This window comes from Pelodiscus sinensis, chromosome 7 (assembly GCF_052426305.1).
Source record: "Pelodiscus sinensis isolate ZL-2025 chromosome 7, ASM5242630v1, whole genome shotgun sequence".
Classification (NCBI taxonomy): Eukaryota; Metazoa; Chordata; order Testudines; family Trionychidae; genus Pelodiscus; species Pelodiscus sinensis.
In genome coordinates, this window is record NC_143058.1 from 6,470,702 (window position 1) to 6,487,462 (window position 16,761).

The 16,761-nt window shown below is 44.1% G+C and overlaps 1 protein-coding gene across 1 annotated transcript in view; it reads right to left on the minus strand.

The window, feature by feature from the left end:
* CNTNAP5 (contactin associated protein family member 5) overlaps positions 1–16,761 on the minus strand; it is a 464,970-nt gene that overhangs the window by 140,929 nt on the left and 307,280 nt on the right. The window contains exon 13 of the mRNA XM_075933060.2: positions 1,905–2,105. Within this exon, the coding sequence (XP_075789175.2) occupies positions 1,905–2,105 (201 nt within the window). The remainder of the gene's footprint in view (positions 1–1,904; positions 2,106–16,761) is intronic.

Genomic DNA, 16,761 nt, shown 5'->3' on the forward strand with positions numbered 1-16,761 from the left:
TGATCCGTCTATAGGGACTTTTCTTCCCAATCCTCTCAATTAGTGGCAGTGTTCTGCCCTGGAGCATGACTGTTAATATTCAGGTTTATGAAAAAATCATGTGATTTGAACTAGGTCCGTAACTGTAGTAGCATGATCTCTATTGTGTCTGTACACCAAATATGCATATGCATATGTCAGCTCACATTCATGTATCCTGGGATACCCAGGCATCCATTAAAAAAAGGTCGGTAGCCAGCGTGTTGATAATACATGGGGAACAGCATCACATAAAACAGCCAGAGATCACCAGAAGGATGTAGTAATGAACAAAGTCATATTTCACTCTTACGCTCCATGCTACCACTAAAATAGGACACATCTTTTCCTCTCTCCTCCTCTCTTTTATCTCCTTCCTGTGCTGGGTTTCTTCATCCATGCTCTGTCCATGGTGCTGAATACTAATATTTCATTATATAGTCTAAATGGTCCCCTTTTTGGTTTCAAATGTACCAAAGGACCAAGTTATTTGTCCAGTGGACACATGGCATTTTTTCTGTCTTTCAGGTAACCGGGGGGGGGGGGGGGGGGAGGGGGGCAGGCATTTCAGTACATGAGAACTCTTGCCATTATGCTGTATACATGAAACATGACAGAAAAGAATCCCAATGCAACAGTCCTTTAAGTCTTTGTTGACATTTCAGTAGGATTAGCTTTTCACTCACTGACAAGTCTATAGAGCTGCTTGTCTGATAATCAAAGCACCCGGATAGCACATGTATAACAAGTAACAAAAAGAGGATTTTCAATTATTCAGACAGCTGCCCTTATCACTGTACATCTCCCCTGGATAACTAGCTACCTGAATTTAAAAGGGTGCCTACAGGTAGGAAACTACCCAGGGTATTTATCAGAGACTTGCGCTACAAGAGCAGATAAAGAGGTGTGTATTTCCTCCCGCTGGTCTTCCTGCTACCGCTTAATATCAGGCCAGAAAATCTGATCCTTCTACCAGGAGAGGAAATGAGTTTTGTCTGTGAAACTGTGCTGGGCTGTCAAAAAGCACCAGGGAGTCATTACGTTCCTTACGCTTGAACCTAAGAACAGCCATACTGAGTCAGATCAAATGTCCATTTAACCCAATATCCTGTTGTCTGATAGTAGCCAATGCCAGGTGCCCCACAGGGAATGAACAGAACAGGGAATCATCCTGTGATCCACCCTCTATCACCCATTCCCAGCTTCTGGAAAATGTTGGAGGTTGCCTTTACTCCTGAGGGGTGAAGCCTTTCCCCGGAGTGCTCCAGGAATTTGAAATAGTTTGGTTGCAAACAATAAATCCAATCCAATACATCCAATACAAAACCAATTTTGCCTGCCTTGAACATCCGCATTTCCATATGAAAAGCTACGTATGGGACACAGCCAGCCAACTTAAAATTAGCCTTGTTAACACAGATCCTATAATTGACAGGTATTACTTCTGCTGTCATATACATCTCTTAATTTCTGTTATTTCCACTCCAATTCATCAGATGAAGTGGGATTTACCCGTGAAAGCTCATGAGTCTATACATTTTCCTTAGTCTCTAAGCTGTCACAAGACTACTCATTGTTTTGAATACATCTAATCATTTGCATTTAAAGTCAGTTAAATAAAGCCACTATGATCACAGAGAAGCATGCCTTAATCTAGAAGAAAACCATCAGGCCCTTCTTTATTTTTGTGTCGCTGCACACGCAATATGGAATTCCATTGTCTCGCCCTCTGCCTCCTGTCAATCTCTATGCAATGCTATCCCTATGAGTGAAGGCAGAAGTGCCTGACGCTGCACCATATTTCTTGCTTCAGTCGCTCTGCAGGCTATGTCTGCTGTGCAATCAATAACAGCTAACAAGGAAAGATTTCAGTTTGCGGCACTTACTCGGGGTGTTCAGCAGACGTGACTTTTTGCAGTGGTAAGCCACCTCCTGTTCACAGTACTCCGCACTGCTTATCATGGCTTCAATCTGGTCCATGTTGCTGCTATAGTTAAAGAACATGGCATATGGTTTCTCAGGGCCCGCCCCTCGGGCTCTGGTTAGCTCTGTGTTGTTGTGCTGTACTGCTGTCCAGATCGTATCTTCTGTGAAATGAAAAAAAAAATGAAAGGGGTGTTACAGTAAAAAGGGAACAAAGAGTAGCTGAAGGCTGATGCTTTTCACCATTAGAGACAGGAGCAGCATTCAAACAAGTGTGGACCACACACGGCTATGCCTACCGAAAACGAGGGACAGACCACAGTGGGGCTGATGTTACAGAGCCCGCTGAGCCAGAGATAAAACATCAGCTGCCCTGAGTCCTGCGGATGCTGTTTTGCCAGGTAGCTGGATTAATTCAGCTGCATTTCTGCTGTTTTCAGCCCCGCTGCAAACAGATCAGGACTGGAAAGCAGAACTGTTCTTTTGCAACAATACATTCATGTCTGTTGATGAACTCACAGGAGCCATCTGAGACAAAAAGAAATCCTACCTGAAAGTTAAAATCAAGATGAAATTCATGTTGCTCTGTTCTGACTGTGGTCATGTGAAAGAAATTTGACCTCTCATTCTACTCTTCAAAACTCAGAATTTCTTCCTATTTACTGCAGCCCTCATTGAGGCCATTTCTCAATCAGGGCCTCTTTGAGGCATCCCATTTTATTCAGTGGTGCTACCGGCAGAGTGAAGTATTTCTCAGCGTAAGTTAATAGAGTTTGGCCTTAAATAAATTCAATCTATGGACCTCGGCCTTCATACATTACACAAGGCAGGAGTACTTGTTGTCTAATTCAAGTGAATGGGATACTAACGATAGTGAATACTAAACTCTGCAATAAATGTTGCAGAATTCAGGCCTACACTTATACTACTACCCGTTTGCAGCTGATTCCTCCTGTTTTATTATGTAGGGAGAATGATCCAGCTTGCCTATATGTTCTAAAGTAAACTGTAAAAAAAAAAGAGCCAGCTTTAATCCTTTGTAAATATTGCAAATTTTCACCCTGGCATGGAATCCATTTATTTGTAGCAGTGGGCTCCACTTCCTGACCCCAGCTGTGACCTTTGGTTCTGGTTACCAACCACAGCTCAGGCCATTAGGGATAACATCCCCATCCCAGTCCAGTCAACTCCAAGAAATGATTTTAATCCAGAAGAAAATACCCTTCCAATGCCTTAAAACAAGGCCTTCAAGTGCTGGATGTCTAAGAGCTGGCAATCAATAGTTGGTGCATTCTTTCGGAGTGCTGTGATCAGTTCCATGAGGAGAGAGAGTGAGTTTGTTTATACATCTATAATTCAATTCAGAGATTCTGAGAGAATTAGGGATGCTACTTTCAGAGCCTTGGGGCTGAATTAGAACATTAAAGATCAAAATATTGGGGTAATGTTTAATATATGAAACACAGGGAACAACTGGAAGAATCATGGCAAAGTCAAGAGCTTTACAGAACTTAATCCTGATGCTCACAAGTAAGGCAGGAAACACATCGCTCTAAGACCTCATCATGTATCAGTTTTGCATCACAAAGCAGTAATCCATGTCAGCCAAAGTCCCTCTGTTTTTCTTCCACATGCCCCAAAACTAACAAGGGAGGGATTTTCGAAATCCTCTCCGCACTGGCCTAACTCTGCTGCTACTGAAGTCAATGGAAGTTTCACGGCTGACTTCACTGGGGACACAGATTTGCAAGACACCGAGCCAATTGGGAATTTTTCAACAAAACATCCTTGCCAGAAAATATGAAGTAAACAAAACAAATTCTTTCCAGGGATGTTCTGGCTTTTACAAAACTTTCTTGGAGAAAGGTTTCCAGGATCTTGCAATTTCAGGATGGCCTTGGAAAGGGTTTGGCCTTGGAAAAGGTTCAGAAAAGGGCAACTAAAATGATTAGGGGTTTGGAACGGGTCCCATATGAGGAGAGGTTAAAGTGACTGGGACTTTTCAGTTTAGAAAAGAGGAGACTGGGGGGATATGATAGAGGTCTATAAAATCATGAGTTGTGTGGAGAGGGTGGATAAAGAAAAGTTATTTATTAGTTCCCTAAATAGAAGAACTAGAGGACACCAAATGAAATTAATGGGGAGCAGGTTTAAAACTAATAAAAGAAAGTTCTTCTTCACACAGCGTGTAGTCAACCTGTGAAACTCCTTGCCAGAGGAGGCTGTGAAGGCTAGGACTATAACAGAGTTTAAAGAGAAGCTAGATAATTTCATGGAGGTTAGGTCCATAAAAGGCTACTAGGCAGGGGATAGAATTGGTGTCCCTGGCCTCTGTTTGTCAGAGGCTGGAGAGGGATGGCAGGTGACAAATCACTTGATCATTGTCTTCGGTCCACCCTCTCTGGGGCACCTGGTGCTGGCCACTGTCGGCAGACAGGATACTGGGCTAGATGGACCTTTGGTCTGACCCAGTACGGCCATTCTTATGTTCTTAATAAGCGGGGAGACAATCCAAAATAACCAATAGCTGTGTGGTTAAGGATACCCAGTCCAAGGATTAGAACCCAAAATTTCCTACAGCCTAGGTGGATGCCTTAATCACTAGGACAAGCCCGGGCAGAAGAATCCAGCCCATGGAGGCAATGGGGAGCTCCAGGCAGGCTCCCCTGCTTTCCTCACAACCCTGAACACCACTCAAAAATGAGACTGTGGGGCACTTTCTCTTTATGAGTCTGGAGGGGAGGAAGGAAGATTTAGACACTGCTTCCACCCCCAGCACAATCCCTTTGGCTGGTTTCTGGACAAAAACTGGCCAATAGGAGCTGCCTGTTTGAATAACAGGCAGCCACGAAGCACAAACCTCCTGCTCAGTTACTAACTCTAGTACAAGGCTGAGCAGGCAGACACATTTTAAGCTCTGCAAGCCTTTAGGTCTGCAAGCAAGCAAACAGGCTGGTTTTGCTGCTGGCTGGTAAATCTTCTGGCCATAACCTGCTGCCTCTGCCAGCCCAGCCCTCCCTTACCCCACCCTCTGCCCCCCAACTCCTGCATGCTTCTCTACATGCACCCATACCCTCTCCCAGATCTGGCATCCCAATCTCCTGCCCGAGATCACAATCCCCTCCTATCATAGGTCACATCTCAAAATCCTGCACCCCAGTTCCCAGCCATAGGTCACAACTACCTCCTTCACCCAAACTCCATCCCAGACCCTGTTCTCCCTCCTGAACCCCAGTCCCTTATCCCAAGTGCCTTTCTGCACCCAGCCTCCATCCCAGACACAGCACATCCTCCATTAATACCATGGAAGAATGCAGCCCTCGACCACTCTCCAAAATCTTGGAGTGGCCTCCCATCAAAAATTATTGCCCACCCCTGCACTAGAATATTGGCGCTCTCAGGAGAAAGTGAGAAATCGCTGTCGTTTCTCACTGAAAACCTTGGAAGTTCACAGTTTCATCTAAAAACGGAACAGGAAAACATTTCCAAACCCTTGGAAACAGTCATGGGATGGGAAAACCACTTTCCATTCCTCTATAATTTGAAAACCCCAAGCTAAATGCAAAAACCATTCCCACAGCACAGGAGCAAACTAACGGGCTGATATTAGATTCTGATGGACTGGAAACATTAGTCAATTTCTAAATCAGAGTGATAGAATCAGTGTGCAATCTACTGGCAAGACTGCCCTTTAAGAAGTGTAATAAAGTGTAGGGAACTATACTTTCCAATTGGTTAAACATACTTGGCCTTCCGAGTTCTGTGGTATTATCTATAGGTGCACACGGTGTGAGTAACTGACATAACCATGCACGGCATCAAGGAATAACAGAATTAAACAGAAGGAAAGTTTGGGAAAACACGCCCGTAAAAGTGAGTCGGATTAGATATGGGAAACCGTCTCCCCCAAGCTGTGTTGGAAACCCCTTCATCTGAACCACTGAAAATGAGTCTGCACAAAGCCGTCGCAAATGTGACAAGGGAAACAAACCATGCACTGACAGTTGGCTTGCACAGATGACCTGACAGGTTTCACTCATCTTCCTCTGCAATTGCTCATTAATTCTCATCAGGGTTGTTTTTACAGCTGTGCTGAGCTGTTCCCCAGGGATCTGAACTTTAACGTACGGCGTGTTTGTCTTCTCCCCGCTGGATCCTGTGGAAGTGGCAAGTTTACCACAGGTTTTCTGTCACAGGCTTGCAGTGGCAATAGAACATACACATGTTGTTGGTGTCCATCGTAACCATGTTTTAGAGAGCGTGATACAGCAGGGCCAGGAAGCACTAGGACAGAGCTAAGAGGGAGAGATATAAACCCACAGCTAATAAAGGCATGGTTCCCCTGTAGACTAGGAAAGGCCACTACAGGCTAATTGAAGCACCTGTAACCAATTAAGGCTCTGTCAGGAACCCAATAAACCCTCCCTCCATCAGGCAGAAAGGATGGAGTGAGGAAAGAATGAGGAACTTGGAAGTGTGGTGCTGAGATTTAAGAGACTAGAATATTGGAGGAAGGGAGACTCCCTCCCCCAGCATCAAGGACTAAGGGTAACCTAACCAAGGAGGGGAGAGGATAAGAAACTGACAGAGTTTGAGAGGTGCAAGGGTTCAGACATCTTCCTTTCTTCCTTTTCCTGACACCTATGGAGGCCACTAGTGGGGTTCTTTGTGTCCCACGAGCCAGAGAACTGGGATCTAAGTCTTCACTAAGAAAGGCCCTAGTCTTTGCTAGGAAAGGTCTGGGACCCATTGTACCAACCTCAGCCATTTTGCCACAAGAGGCTGAAGTGAAGTAGCTCCTGAATGGGAGAAAGGAAGGATATAGGAAAAGAGAAATTTACACTAACTTTCATGAATTGATAATCCATTATAGCACTTTCTCCCATACTCTTAATTTAACTAATGGAGAGCCATCTCTTGCTTTGCCACTTCAAAGACCCTTGCTGATTTCTGCTCTTTGAGATGTATTCCATCGTTACCAAAAGTCCATCTAAGCCCAGTATCCTGTCTGCTGACAGTGGCCAATGCCACATAACCCAGAGGGAGTGAACACAAGAGGGAATCATCACGCCATCCCTCTCTTGTCACCCATTTCCATACAAATAGAGGCTAGAGACACCATTCCTATCCTTCCTGGCTAATAGATAAGGTGGATGAGGGAATATTTGGCCTGAGTTCTGTTGAAGTTCATTTAATAAAAGGTATTTCCTTATCCACCATTTCTCTCTAATATCCTGGGACTAACTCTAATACCCTGGACCTAACCTCCATGAAACTGTCGAGCTCTTTTTGTAACTTTGTTGAAGTCCTAGACTTCACAACATTCTCTGGCAAGGAGTTCCACAGGTTGACTGTGTGCTGAGTGAAGAAAATGTCCTTTTGTTTGTTTTAAACCTGCTACCTATTCATTTCTTTTGGTGACCTCTAGTTCTTATATTATGGTAACAAGTAAAAAAACGTTTTCTTATTCATTTTTTCGACACCAGTCATGATTTTATACACCTCTATCATATCCCCCTTTACTCTCCTCTTTTCTAAGCTGAAAAGTCCAAGTATTTTTAATCTCTCTTCATATGGGACCTGTTCCAAACCCCTAATCATTTTTGTTGCCCTTTTCTGAACCTTTTCTAAATCGTTGTTTGCAATATTGTGGAAGAGTTAGTCCCAGGGTATTAGAGAGAAATGGTAGATAAGAAAATATCTTTTATTGAATGAACTTCAATAGACCTTAGGCCAAATATTCCCTCATCCACCTTGTCTAGTTGAAATATAGGCATTTATTACCCTATATATCACTAAAGATACTCCAAAATATACTACCTCGGCACATTTCACTGATAAAAGAACATGTTCACCATGCAGCAACTTTCTGTATGAACGGGTACAAATCATTTTCTTCACCTCTGACCTGAACAGCTGCATTTCCTACACTTGCAGGCATGCTGTCTATTTATGTGTTGTTGACCAACCACTTGAAGCAGACCACAAACTAGATTTTATATAGACAAAATTTTCTCTCTTTTTACTCTTGTTTTTACAAAACCAGTCTAATGAGGCAACAACAATAGCTTTAAGAGGTCAGATCCTACATGGAAGCCTATAGAGAGAAATGGTGTCCCAACATACTACAGCCATATGCCAAAAGATTCAGTTTGCAGTGTTCCTATCACTGGATTGTTTCTCCAATATTCTGGGGCCAAAGTAGGTGAGGGACTATGCTTTGGTGAACTAAGTTTTGCGGGTGAAAAGAAACAAGTATTTGAGCTACACAGAACTTGTTTTCATGTTTAGGAAAAGTTTCCATTAGGAATCCCTTAAGGTTGAGAAGGATATCTGTCTCGGGTTTTATTTCCATGGGTCTTTTGGAAATGAGGAACCCCATCTTTGAGTCACAGGCTCATTGCCAGACATTGCAGCTGGTGTTAGAAGTTAAGGTTGTGCAATGATTACTGAATTATGGTTTTCTGCCCTTTCTTTTTGGGGATTTTTCTGTGACCAGAGCAAGGCCATTTTCCTCAAAAAATGGATGTTCCATCTCTGAGGGTATGTCTACACTACATGGCTCCATCGACGGAGCCATGTAGATGAGCTTTCTAGACATAGCGAAATGAAGTGGCCATTTAAATAATCGCCACTTCATTTACATCAAAATGGGTGCCATGCTGTGCCGATCAGCTGTTTGGCGGCACAGCGCGGTAGTCTGGACGCTCCGTGGCCAGCATCAAAAGTCTTTGTTGACCGCCCTGTTATGCCTCGTGGGATGAGGTTTACCGGGATGGTCAACAAAGGCTTTTGATGTCAACCATGGAGCGTCCAGACTACCGCGCTGAGCTGACAAACAGCTGATCGGCACAACGCGGCAGCCATTTTTATGTAAATGAAGCAGCGATTATTTAAATCGCCGCTTCATTTAACTATGTCTACAAAGCTCATCTACATGGCTCCGTTGATGGAGCCATGTAGTGTAGACATACCCTGAGAAGTCTTTGCCAGTTATCCTGGTCCTGGGCTACTGTCTCCCAAATGATGCCACATCATTTGACATGAGTGTGGTGAGTCTCCCATTTTATGTTGATCTTCCAAAGAAAGTGCTGGTTTTTCATGAAAGGGAGGGAGGGTGTTACAGCTAGTGTAAAAGACCTGGAAAAAAATTCTGAGTAGGTTGAAAGTTTGACACTTTCACCAACAGAAATTGGTCCAATAAAATATATTACCTCATCCGTCTTGTCTTTCCGATATCCGGTTATCATGGCTATAACAACACAGAATACACCAATACAAGATACAGAATTCACAAGACACATGGGTCTGTGAATCTAGGGACTTTCTGGGAGCTGGCTGATTAGCTAGCTGAAAATTCACACTCTCCCAGTCCAGATTCACACACTTGTCTGTAACCTGGAGTAATGCAATGTGTGGGTGTGGGTGGAGAGAGGGGGCAACATTTACTATCCTGAACCTGTTGTGTGTATTTGTGGAGTCTCCTCATGGCTAGGATATGACAAAGACCCCTTGTTGTCTTCAAAAACGGAAAATGTGGGAGCAGAAGCCCTTCCCCTTGTATTCTTGGGTGACTGGCTTTATTGCTCCAAGTAGGAACAATGGAGCCCTTTCTATTTGCAGTAAGTTTCTGTGAGAAGGGTCCCTGAAGAAAGTTGCGGAGGGAGGTGAGTAGGCAGTAGGGAAAGGAATGGGACAGGATGTGGGTTTGTGGGAGGGGGAAGGTTCGTGGGAAACCCGGATCCCTGGGTTCTAGTCCAGGGCCCCTACACTAGCAGCCACAGTCGAGGTTGTTTTTCCTCCGACTTGGCAGCTTCTTCCCCTGGGCCACTTCCCCAAACAACCCCTCCAGATTGTCTCCCTCTGGTATCTGCTAACCAGCTCACATGCAGCTTCTTCTTGTTCCTCCATTTCTCCTTCCAGTCCGTCCCTCTTTGTCTTCCTCCTCTCTTTACCTAGGACAGGCCTTTTAAAACAACTCCACTGACTAATTGTCTGCAGGTATTGAGTGACTTGCCTGAAAGAGTCATCCAGTTAATTAACCCCAGGTGTTCTCCTGCCTTCATTTTATTGCAGCAGACTCTAGGGCTCTGTCTAGACTGGCAAGTTTAAAAAAACTTGCCAGCTGTCTACACTGGCCGCTTGAATGTCCTCAAGAAATCTGCCGATCTCATGTAAGATTGTCAGTGTTCTTGAGGAAATACTATGCTGCTCCCGTTCGGGCAAAAGCCCTCTTGCGCAAATGCTTTTGCGCAAGAGGGCCAGTGTAGACAACGTGGTATTGTTTTGCGCAAAAAAGCCCCGATCGCAAAAATGGCGATCGGGGCTTTCTTGCGCAAAACCGCGTCTAGATTGGCACGGACGCTTTTCTGCAAAAAGGACTATTGCGGAATAGAATCCGTGCTAATCTAGACCCTCTTTTCCACAAATGCTTTTAATGGAAAAACTTTTCCGTTGAAAGCATTTGCGGAAAATCATGCCAGTCTAGACGTAGCCTAGTAGTTTACTCTGGAAAGAGAAAACCACTCATCCAGTGCCCCATATGCCTGCCTACCATTAGAGTGTGTCAGGCTGCTGGTGTAGGTGTGTCACAATATAAAAATAATCCAACCACAAAGGGGCATCATGATATCTTTTCTCAACAGATGTCACTGCTGCTATTACAGTCGCTGGTGAGTTCTTGTTGAATTTAACAGTCTCTCAGGGTACGTCTAAACTACATGCCTCGGTCGACGGAGGCATGTAGATTAGCCAGATCGGCAGAGGGAAATGAAGCCGTGATTAAAATAATCGTGGCTTCATTTAAATTTAAATGGCTGCCCCGCTCTGCCGATCAGCTGTTTGTCGGCAAATCGGGTCAGTCTGGCCGCGCCGTGCCGACAAAGAAGCCTTTCTTGATCGGCACAGGTATGCCTCGTGAAACCAGGTTTACCTGTGCCGATCAAGAAAGGCTTCTTTGTCGGCGCGGCGCGTCCAGACTGCCCCGAGCTGCCGACAAACAGCTGATCGGCAGAGCGGGGCAGCCATTTAAATTTAAATGAAGCCGCGATTATTTTAATCACGGCTTCATTTCCCTCTGCCGATCTGGCTAATCTACATGCCTCCGTCGACGGAGGCATGTAGTCTAGACACACCCTCATTGATAATGAGGGCAACCCTAGCAGTGACAGAAACTATCAAATATCAAACGGAATGTTTTGAACATCCCACCACCTGAGTTTCCAGGTGAATTAGCAAATACTAGAATAGGGCTTCTCAAACGTCATTGTACTGCAACCCCTGAAGGCAACAAAAATTTCTACACAAACCCTAGAGAGAGGAACCAAAGCCAGATCCGGTCTGAACCCTGACACCTGAGTCAAACATCAAGCTCTCCCACTCCAGGTGGTGGGGAAGGGGGCGGGAATGACCAAAATTGAAGGCCAAAGACTTGACTCCCGGGCTGGTAGGAGGCTTAGCCTCAGGCCTGCTGCCTGAGGTTGAAGTTCTTGGGCTTCGGTCCTGGACCCCAATAAATCTAAGCCAGCTCTGGCAACCCCATTAAAACAGGGTCGCCACCCACTTGGTGTCCTGACCCACAGTTTGAGAACTGCTGTGCTGGAATATAGCTGACAAGACATCACTAGGTTATTTAGAGGACTTCATCATCTAGAGCTATTAATGGAAATGCTTTCACCGACAGGAAATGCATATATAAAACAATTAAATTAATCTATAAAAGGAATTGAGTGGATGGGGAACTGTAATGATGCTTGAGGTCTGTGAATCAAGTTGAAGAAAATGACAGGAGACATTGATGGACATGAATGGTTGGTGTCTCACACAAACTGTTACTCCTGGAAAATAGGTAGGTTCTTTGTTTATCCCAGTCACCATTTCAATGTGTCCAAACAAAACAACAAAATGACCCATCCAGATTGCAAGGAACACATAATACTTCATTTACAACAGAAGAAGTGTCATGGTGTCTCTCGTTCTCCCTCCTCTGACATCACATCCTACACTAGAAGCCAGAGTGGATTATGCTACTCTAACACTTTCTGTCTTAACACTTAACAGTGTCTCTGTTCTTTTTTGCACAATACGCTTTGTTTTTTGCTGTCCTGAATGGGTATAAATTTGCAAATGTGCCCTGAGAAAGTGCTGGGTGCCTGAAAAGAAAAAAAAAAAAGCTACAGGAGTGGTGTGAATTACCTGGACTAAATTCAAATTGATGTTCACCCTGAAGCCTAATGACAGCTTTTAGAGACCCGCATTTGCAAAGAGAGATGCCTTACACAGACATGCAAATATGAAATGTATTTGCACATACTATTTGTGCTCACATCTGAAGTAACTCCACATACAAACAGATACTTGGCAGTGGAAGCAGCTGTCTACACATGGAGTTTCCTGGTTGCACACCTCTGCAGATACCCAGGTCTCAACCTTTAGAAATCATGGCCATAAATACCAAGATTGGAGTTTATTTCTTTACAGAAGTTTTCCCCTCTTTTATGAGAAACATTCAATTATTCAGTGACTGAGAGTACAAATTAAGCAGAATACCACTATTTCCACCACCCATCACATATGCGATCCTAAAGGTAAGTAAACCATTTCTCTAGTTTTACAAACACACATCATTATCACTTTAATGTCCATACTGGAGTTTTTCTACATTGACTTTAATTAATAAGGTCTCTCTGGGCTCTTGTAAATTTACAAAGAGAATGAGAAAGCAGACTTTTAGGCAAGGGTAGATGGATTCCCCCCATCCCCCACCCCCGAATGCTCTTTGCTTTATTTATTTGATTACTTTCTTGGTCAAATTTTGAATCAGGCTCAAGAACAGTAGCTAAAAGGCATAAAAATGACTTTCAGGTGGCAGCCACATCTCCCACCGAATAACCCAGAAGATTTAAATTCAATCTTTGAAAGGAGATTTCTGAAAGGCTTGTTCATTTCTTCCAAAATGCAAAAGTGACAATGCTTTAATTTCAGAGTAATGGTACAGCTTTATGACTTAGCAGTTTTATTTAATGGTCTAATTTACTAGGATATTATGCTGTCTGTAGTCAGTCCTGGGAGACAGTTTTACAGCATAGGACTTGAGCACTTGCAGTACATTTCAGACCTTCAGTATAGCTTCACCAATCCCTCCATCATCTGGCTAGAATCCGCCATATTGCCTTTGACAGCACACAAATTACATTTGGAGGAAGGGGACGGGAGGAATTGGAGCAGATGGAAAACTGTTTTTCAATGAGTTCTGTATTGTTTAATTCACAATTTTATTCTTCATCTGGAAATCTCTCCACAGTGCTCATTTCACCCACTCCTTTGTGATTTAGGAGGTTTGTCACAAAACAAGATTATTCAGACTGATTAAATTGCCAGCAAGCCAAACATACAGTAAATGCTACACGAGCAAGAGGAAAAATGGCTGAGAGTTCACAGGACGTATTTGTCTTGTAGGGCCCTATAGTGAATACCAAATCTTGCCCTTAAAGTTGCCCCTACCACGACAAGAGCAATATGAACCCATCTGAGGACAACCTTTGGTCCTTCCACATTGCATTGCTTTTTAGCTGTGGCAGCAGTAAAGCAAGTACATATATATTCCCCAATGGAAATAAAAAAGGCAGCTCCTTAAAGGCCAGCAGCCACGATTCATTAAACTTTAAAATATAAATGTCAAAGCCACCACTTAACCGGCATGTTTATTTTTCTACCTTTCCCTGTTGGCTCCCAAGACGTGTGCGCTTGTGCAGCTCTCCATTTGCAGCGTCCTCCTCCTTTCTCGTCCATTTGGAGGCACTTCGAGAGAGCTTTTAAGCGCCACAATGCATCACCATGGAAACAGTTCTGAGTGGGTTCTCAGCAGGCCTTGGGCAGCCCCTACTCCTTCATGATAGAGATTGAATTGGGGCCCTGCTTTATTAGGGGACACAATGCGCTACTTTCCCAGAGTTTCCCAGCAAGCCCCTGAAATTTGCAGCCATTAGATTAGTAGAGATTGCCCTTCCACAGAGTCATGACTTTGGGCCAACGAAGGAGGAGGGAACAATGGGTGGGGGAGGTTTCTTGCACCACAGCACACACTCTTGCCATTAGAAATTTTATTCTGAGACCCAGAGGTGGCCAATCAACAGCCTTTCAGCTCATCTCTTGGTGAATGTCCACCAGGGTGTTTTCTGTGGTAATCCCGTGTAAACAACCCATTAACCTCAGAGTGACTCAATCCCATTTGAAAATGAATCTCCTAAATTACCTATGAGCTTAAAGGCTAAGAGCAGCCACAGTTGAACACCTTAAAAACGTGAGACTAAAGGCGTACAGGAACGCAGCATGGAAAAATGCAAGCCCCGTGTTGGTTGTTTCTCAGTGCTCGCTAGAAATTGCTGTTGACAGTTGAAAAGCTCTGCTATAAAAACTAGTACAAATGTTAAGCCCTTTCCTTCTCTAATGAGACTCCAAAGTAGAAGTTTAAGAATGGTCAAAATCCAGAGTACCCAGGAAAATGTCAAATGTCAAATGCAAATCTCTTATGATGCCCTGACTATGGAAGGTACTAATAAACACCAAGCACTTCAGGCATGTAATTTTGCCCATTGATTTCCATGTGAAATAGATCAAACTCTTAGACCATGTCTACATTGTAATCAGCAGATGTGCTTGCAACACATGGAAGCATTCCCAAGGTAGCACTGATCAAGATGGAGTGCTAAAAACATCAACAAAGCCAAATCAGCGCATGCTAGCTGCTGAAGTACGTACAGAGGGTCCTGAGGGAATGTGTATTCCGAAATCTCAAAACCAGGTAAAGATTCTTGAGCGTTAATGGGAGTTTTGCCCTTGACTTCTAATGTCAGTCTGTACAACGAAGTAGCTGCAGGCAACAAAATCAAAGGGAGTAGTATGTGACTATTAAAGATATGCATGCTGACGTGCTTTGATAGAATGAGGTCTTATTGCTGGCATGCAATTAGATAGATACCATGGGGGTTCAGGTAAGTGGATTGATTTGAATGAAAATATTGAACATTGCAGGAAGTGTGGAGAAAAACATTTAGGAGCTCTTTTTTAAAATCACAATGGTCAGTTGGACTGTTTAGATGTCTGGTCGTCCATTTCCAGCCGTGGTTCATACAACCCCTGTTCATGACTACAGCTTAAATACAATTTCTATGGAGTATTCTGCAACATGGAAATGAACACTGTTCTCAGTTCTGCAGGATAGTAGATAGTAGATAGCATTTCAGGATCTGATTTTAATGTATAGAAAGAGGAACGTGGAGCCACAGATAGAACCACTATCTTATTCTCTGACACAAAGTTCCTTCATGGGAGTTTCCCAAACAAATTTCAGTCTAGCCTTAAACACCATGGAAGAAGTCTGTCGTCTTCCCTAGCTCTGGACCCCCGTAAAAAAAGCTTTCAATAATGGATGAATAACGGTCTGAGATAAAATTAAGCATCGATCTTGTCATACAAACTTGTAAGTGTTATTGATTTGATGGTCCAGGGTCTGGCTACAATAAAACTGTAGAACAAAAGAAACAGAGTACTGGTATGACATCAGAACTGGTATGTGCATCAGAATCAAATCTTTTAGATGCCGAGGTTAAAATGTATTCCCAAGGAGGTGTGAAGAGGTCACTTTAAGCACTCTCCATTATAGAGTAGCAATGCAAGTGCACGTTGCTGTGGGTTACATGTCTACAGGCTTAGTGGTGGAGGGAGTGGTGAAATACACAAGAGAGATCAATAGACATCAAGCAAAAGAGAAAAAAAAGACAGCAAGCATCACAGGACCATAAGCAATGCCACACCAGTTCAGACCAGTGGTCTGTCTAGCCCTAAAGCCAGTTCATGACAGTGACCTCTGTCAGATGCTTTAGATGGACATTTCTCCCCCACTTCCATTACACACCCAGGCTTTTCCGGAAAAACTGTCTACACTGGCCACTTGGATTTCCAGAAAAGCACTGACGATCTCATGTAAGATTGTCAGTGCTTTTCCGGAAATACTATGCTGCTCCCGTTCGGGCAAAAGTCTTTTTCCGAAAGACTTTTGCGCAAAAGGGCCAGTGTAGACAGCACAGAACTGTTTTCCGCAAAAAAGCCTCGATCGTGAAAATGGCGATCGGGGCTTTTTTTGCGGAAAAGCGTGTCTAGATTGGCCACGGATGCTTTTCAGCAAAAAGTGCTTTTGTGGAAAAGTGTCCTGCCAATCTAGACGCGCTTTTCCAAAAATGCTTTTAACGGAAAACTTTTCCATTAAAAGCATTTTCGGAAAATCACCCCTTCCTCCCCCAACCCTCTGACCCCTCTCCACATACCCAAACCCTCTTCCCCCAATCCCCTTCCCAGATCACAATCCCCTCCTACCCTAGGTCGCATCCCCAAATCCTTCACCCCAGTCTCTTGTCCTCGGTCACAATTGCTTTCTTCACCCAAACTCTCTTCCAGACTCCACTCTCCCTGCTGCACCCCGATCCCTTACCCAAGCTTCCTTCTGCATCCAACCTCCATTCCTGACCCTGAACTTCCTCCATTAATATCCTGGAAGAGTACGGCCCTCGACCACTTTTCAAATCTTGGCGTGACCCCCTGTGATGGGGTAGACAAAGCCCGACATCCCTGCTGGAGCCCTTTGAACACCCTGGCTAGCAACAGGAGCAGTGGAGAGGCTTCTGGGCAGAGTAGAGTGGCAGCCTTCGCTGCAGCCAATCAGGGTGCAGCAGGCTGCTTATAAAAGGAGCTGCTAGGTAAGGCCTGTCAGTTCCTTCCTGGAGCTTGACCCAGGCAGACTTCAGGGCTGATTGGAGAACACCA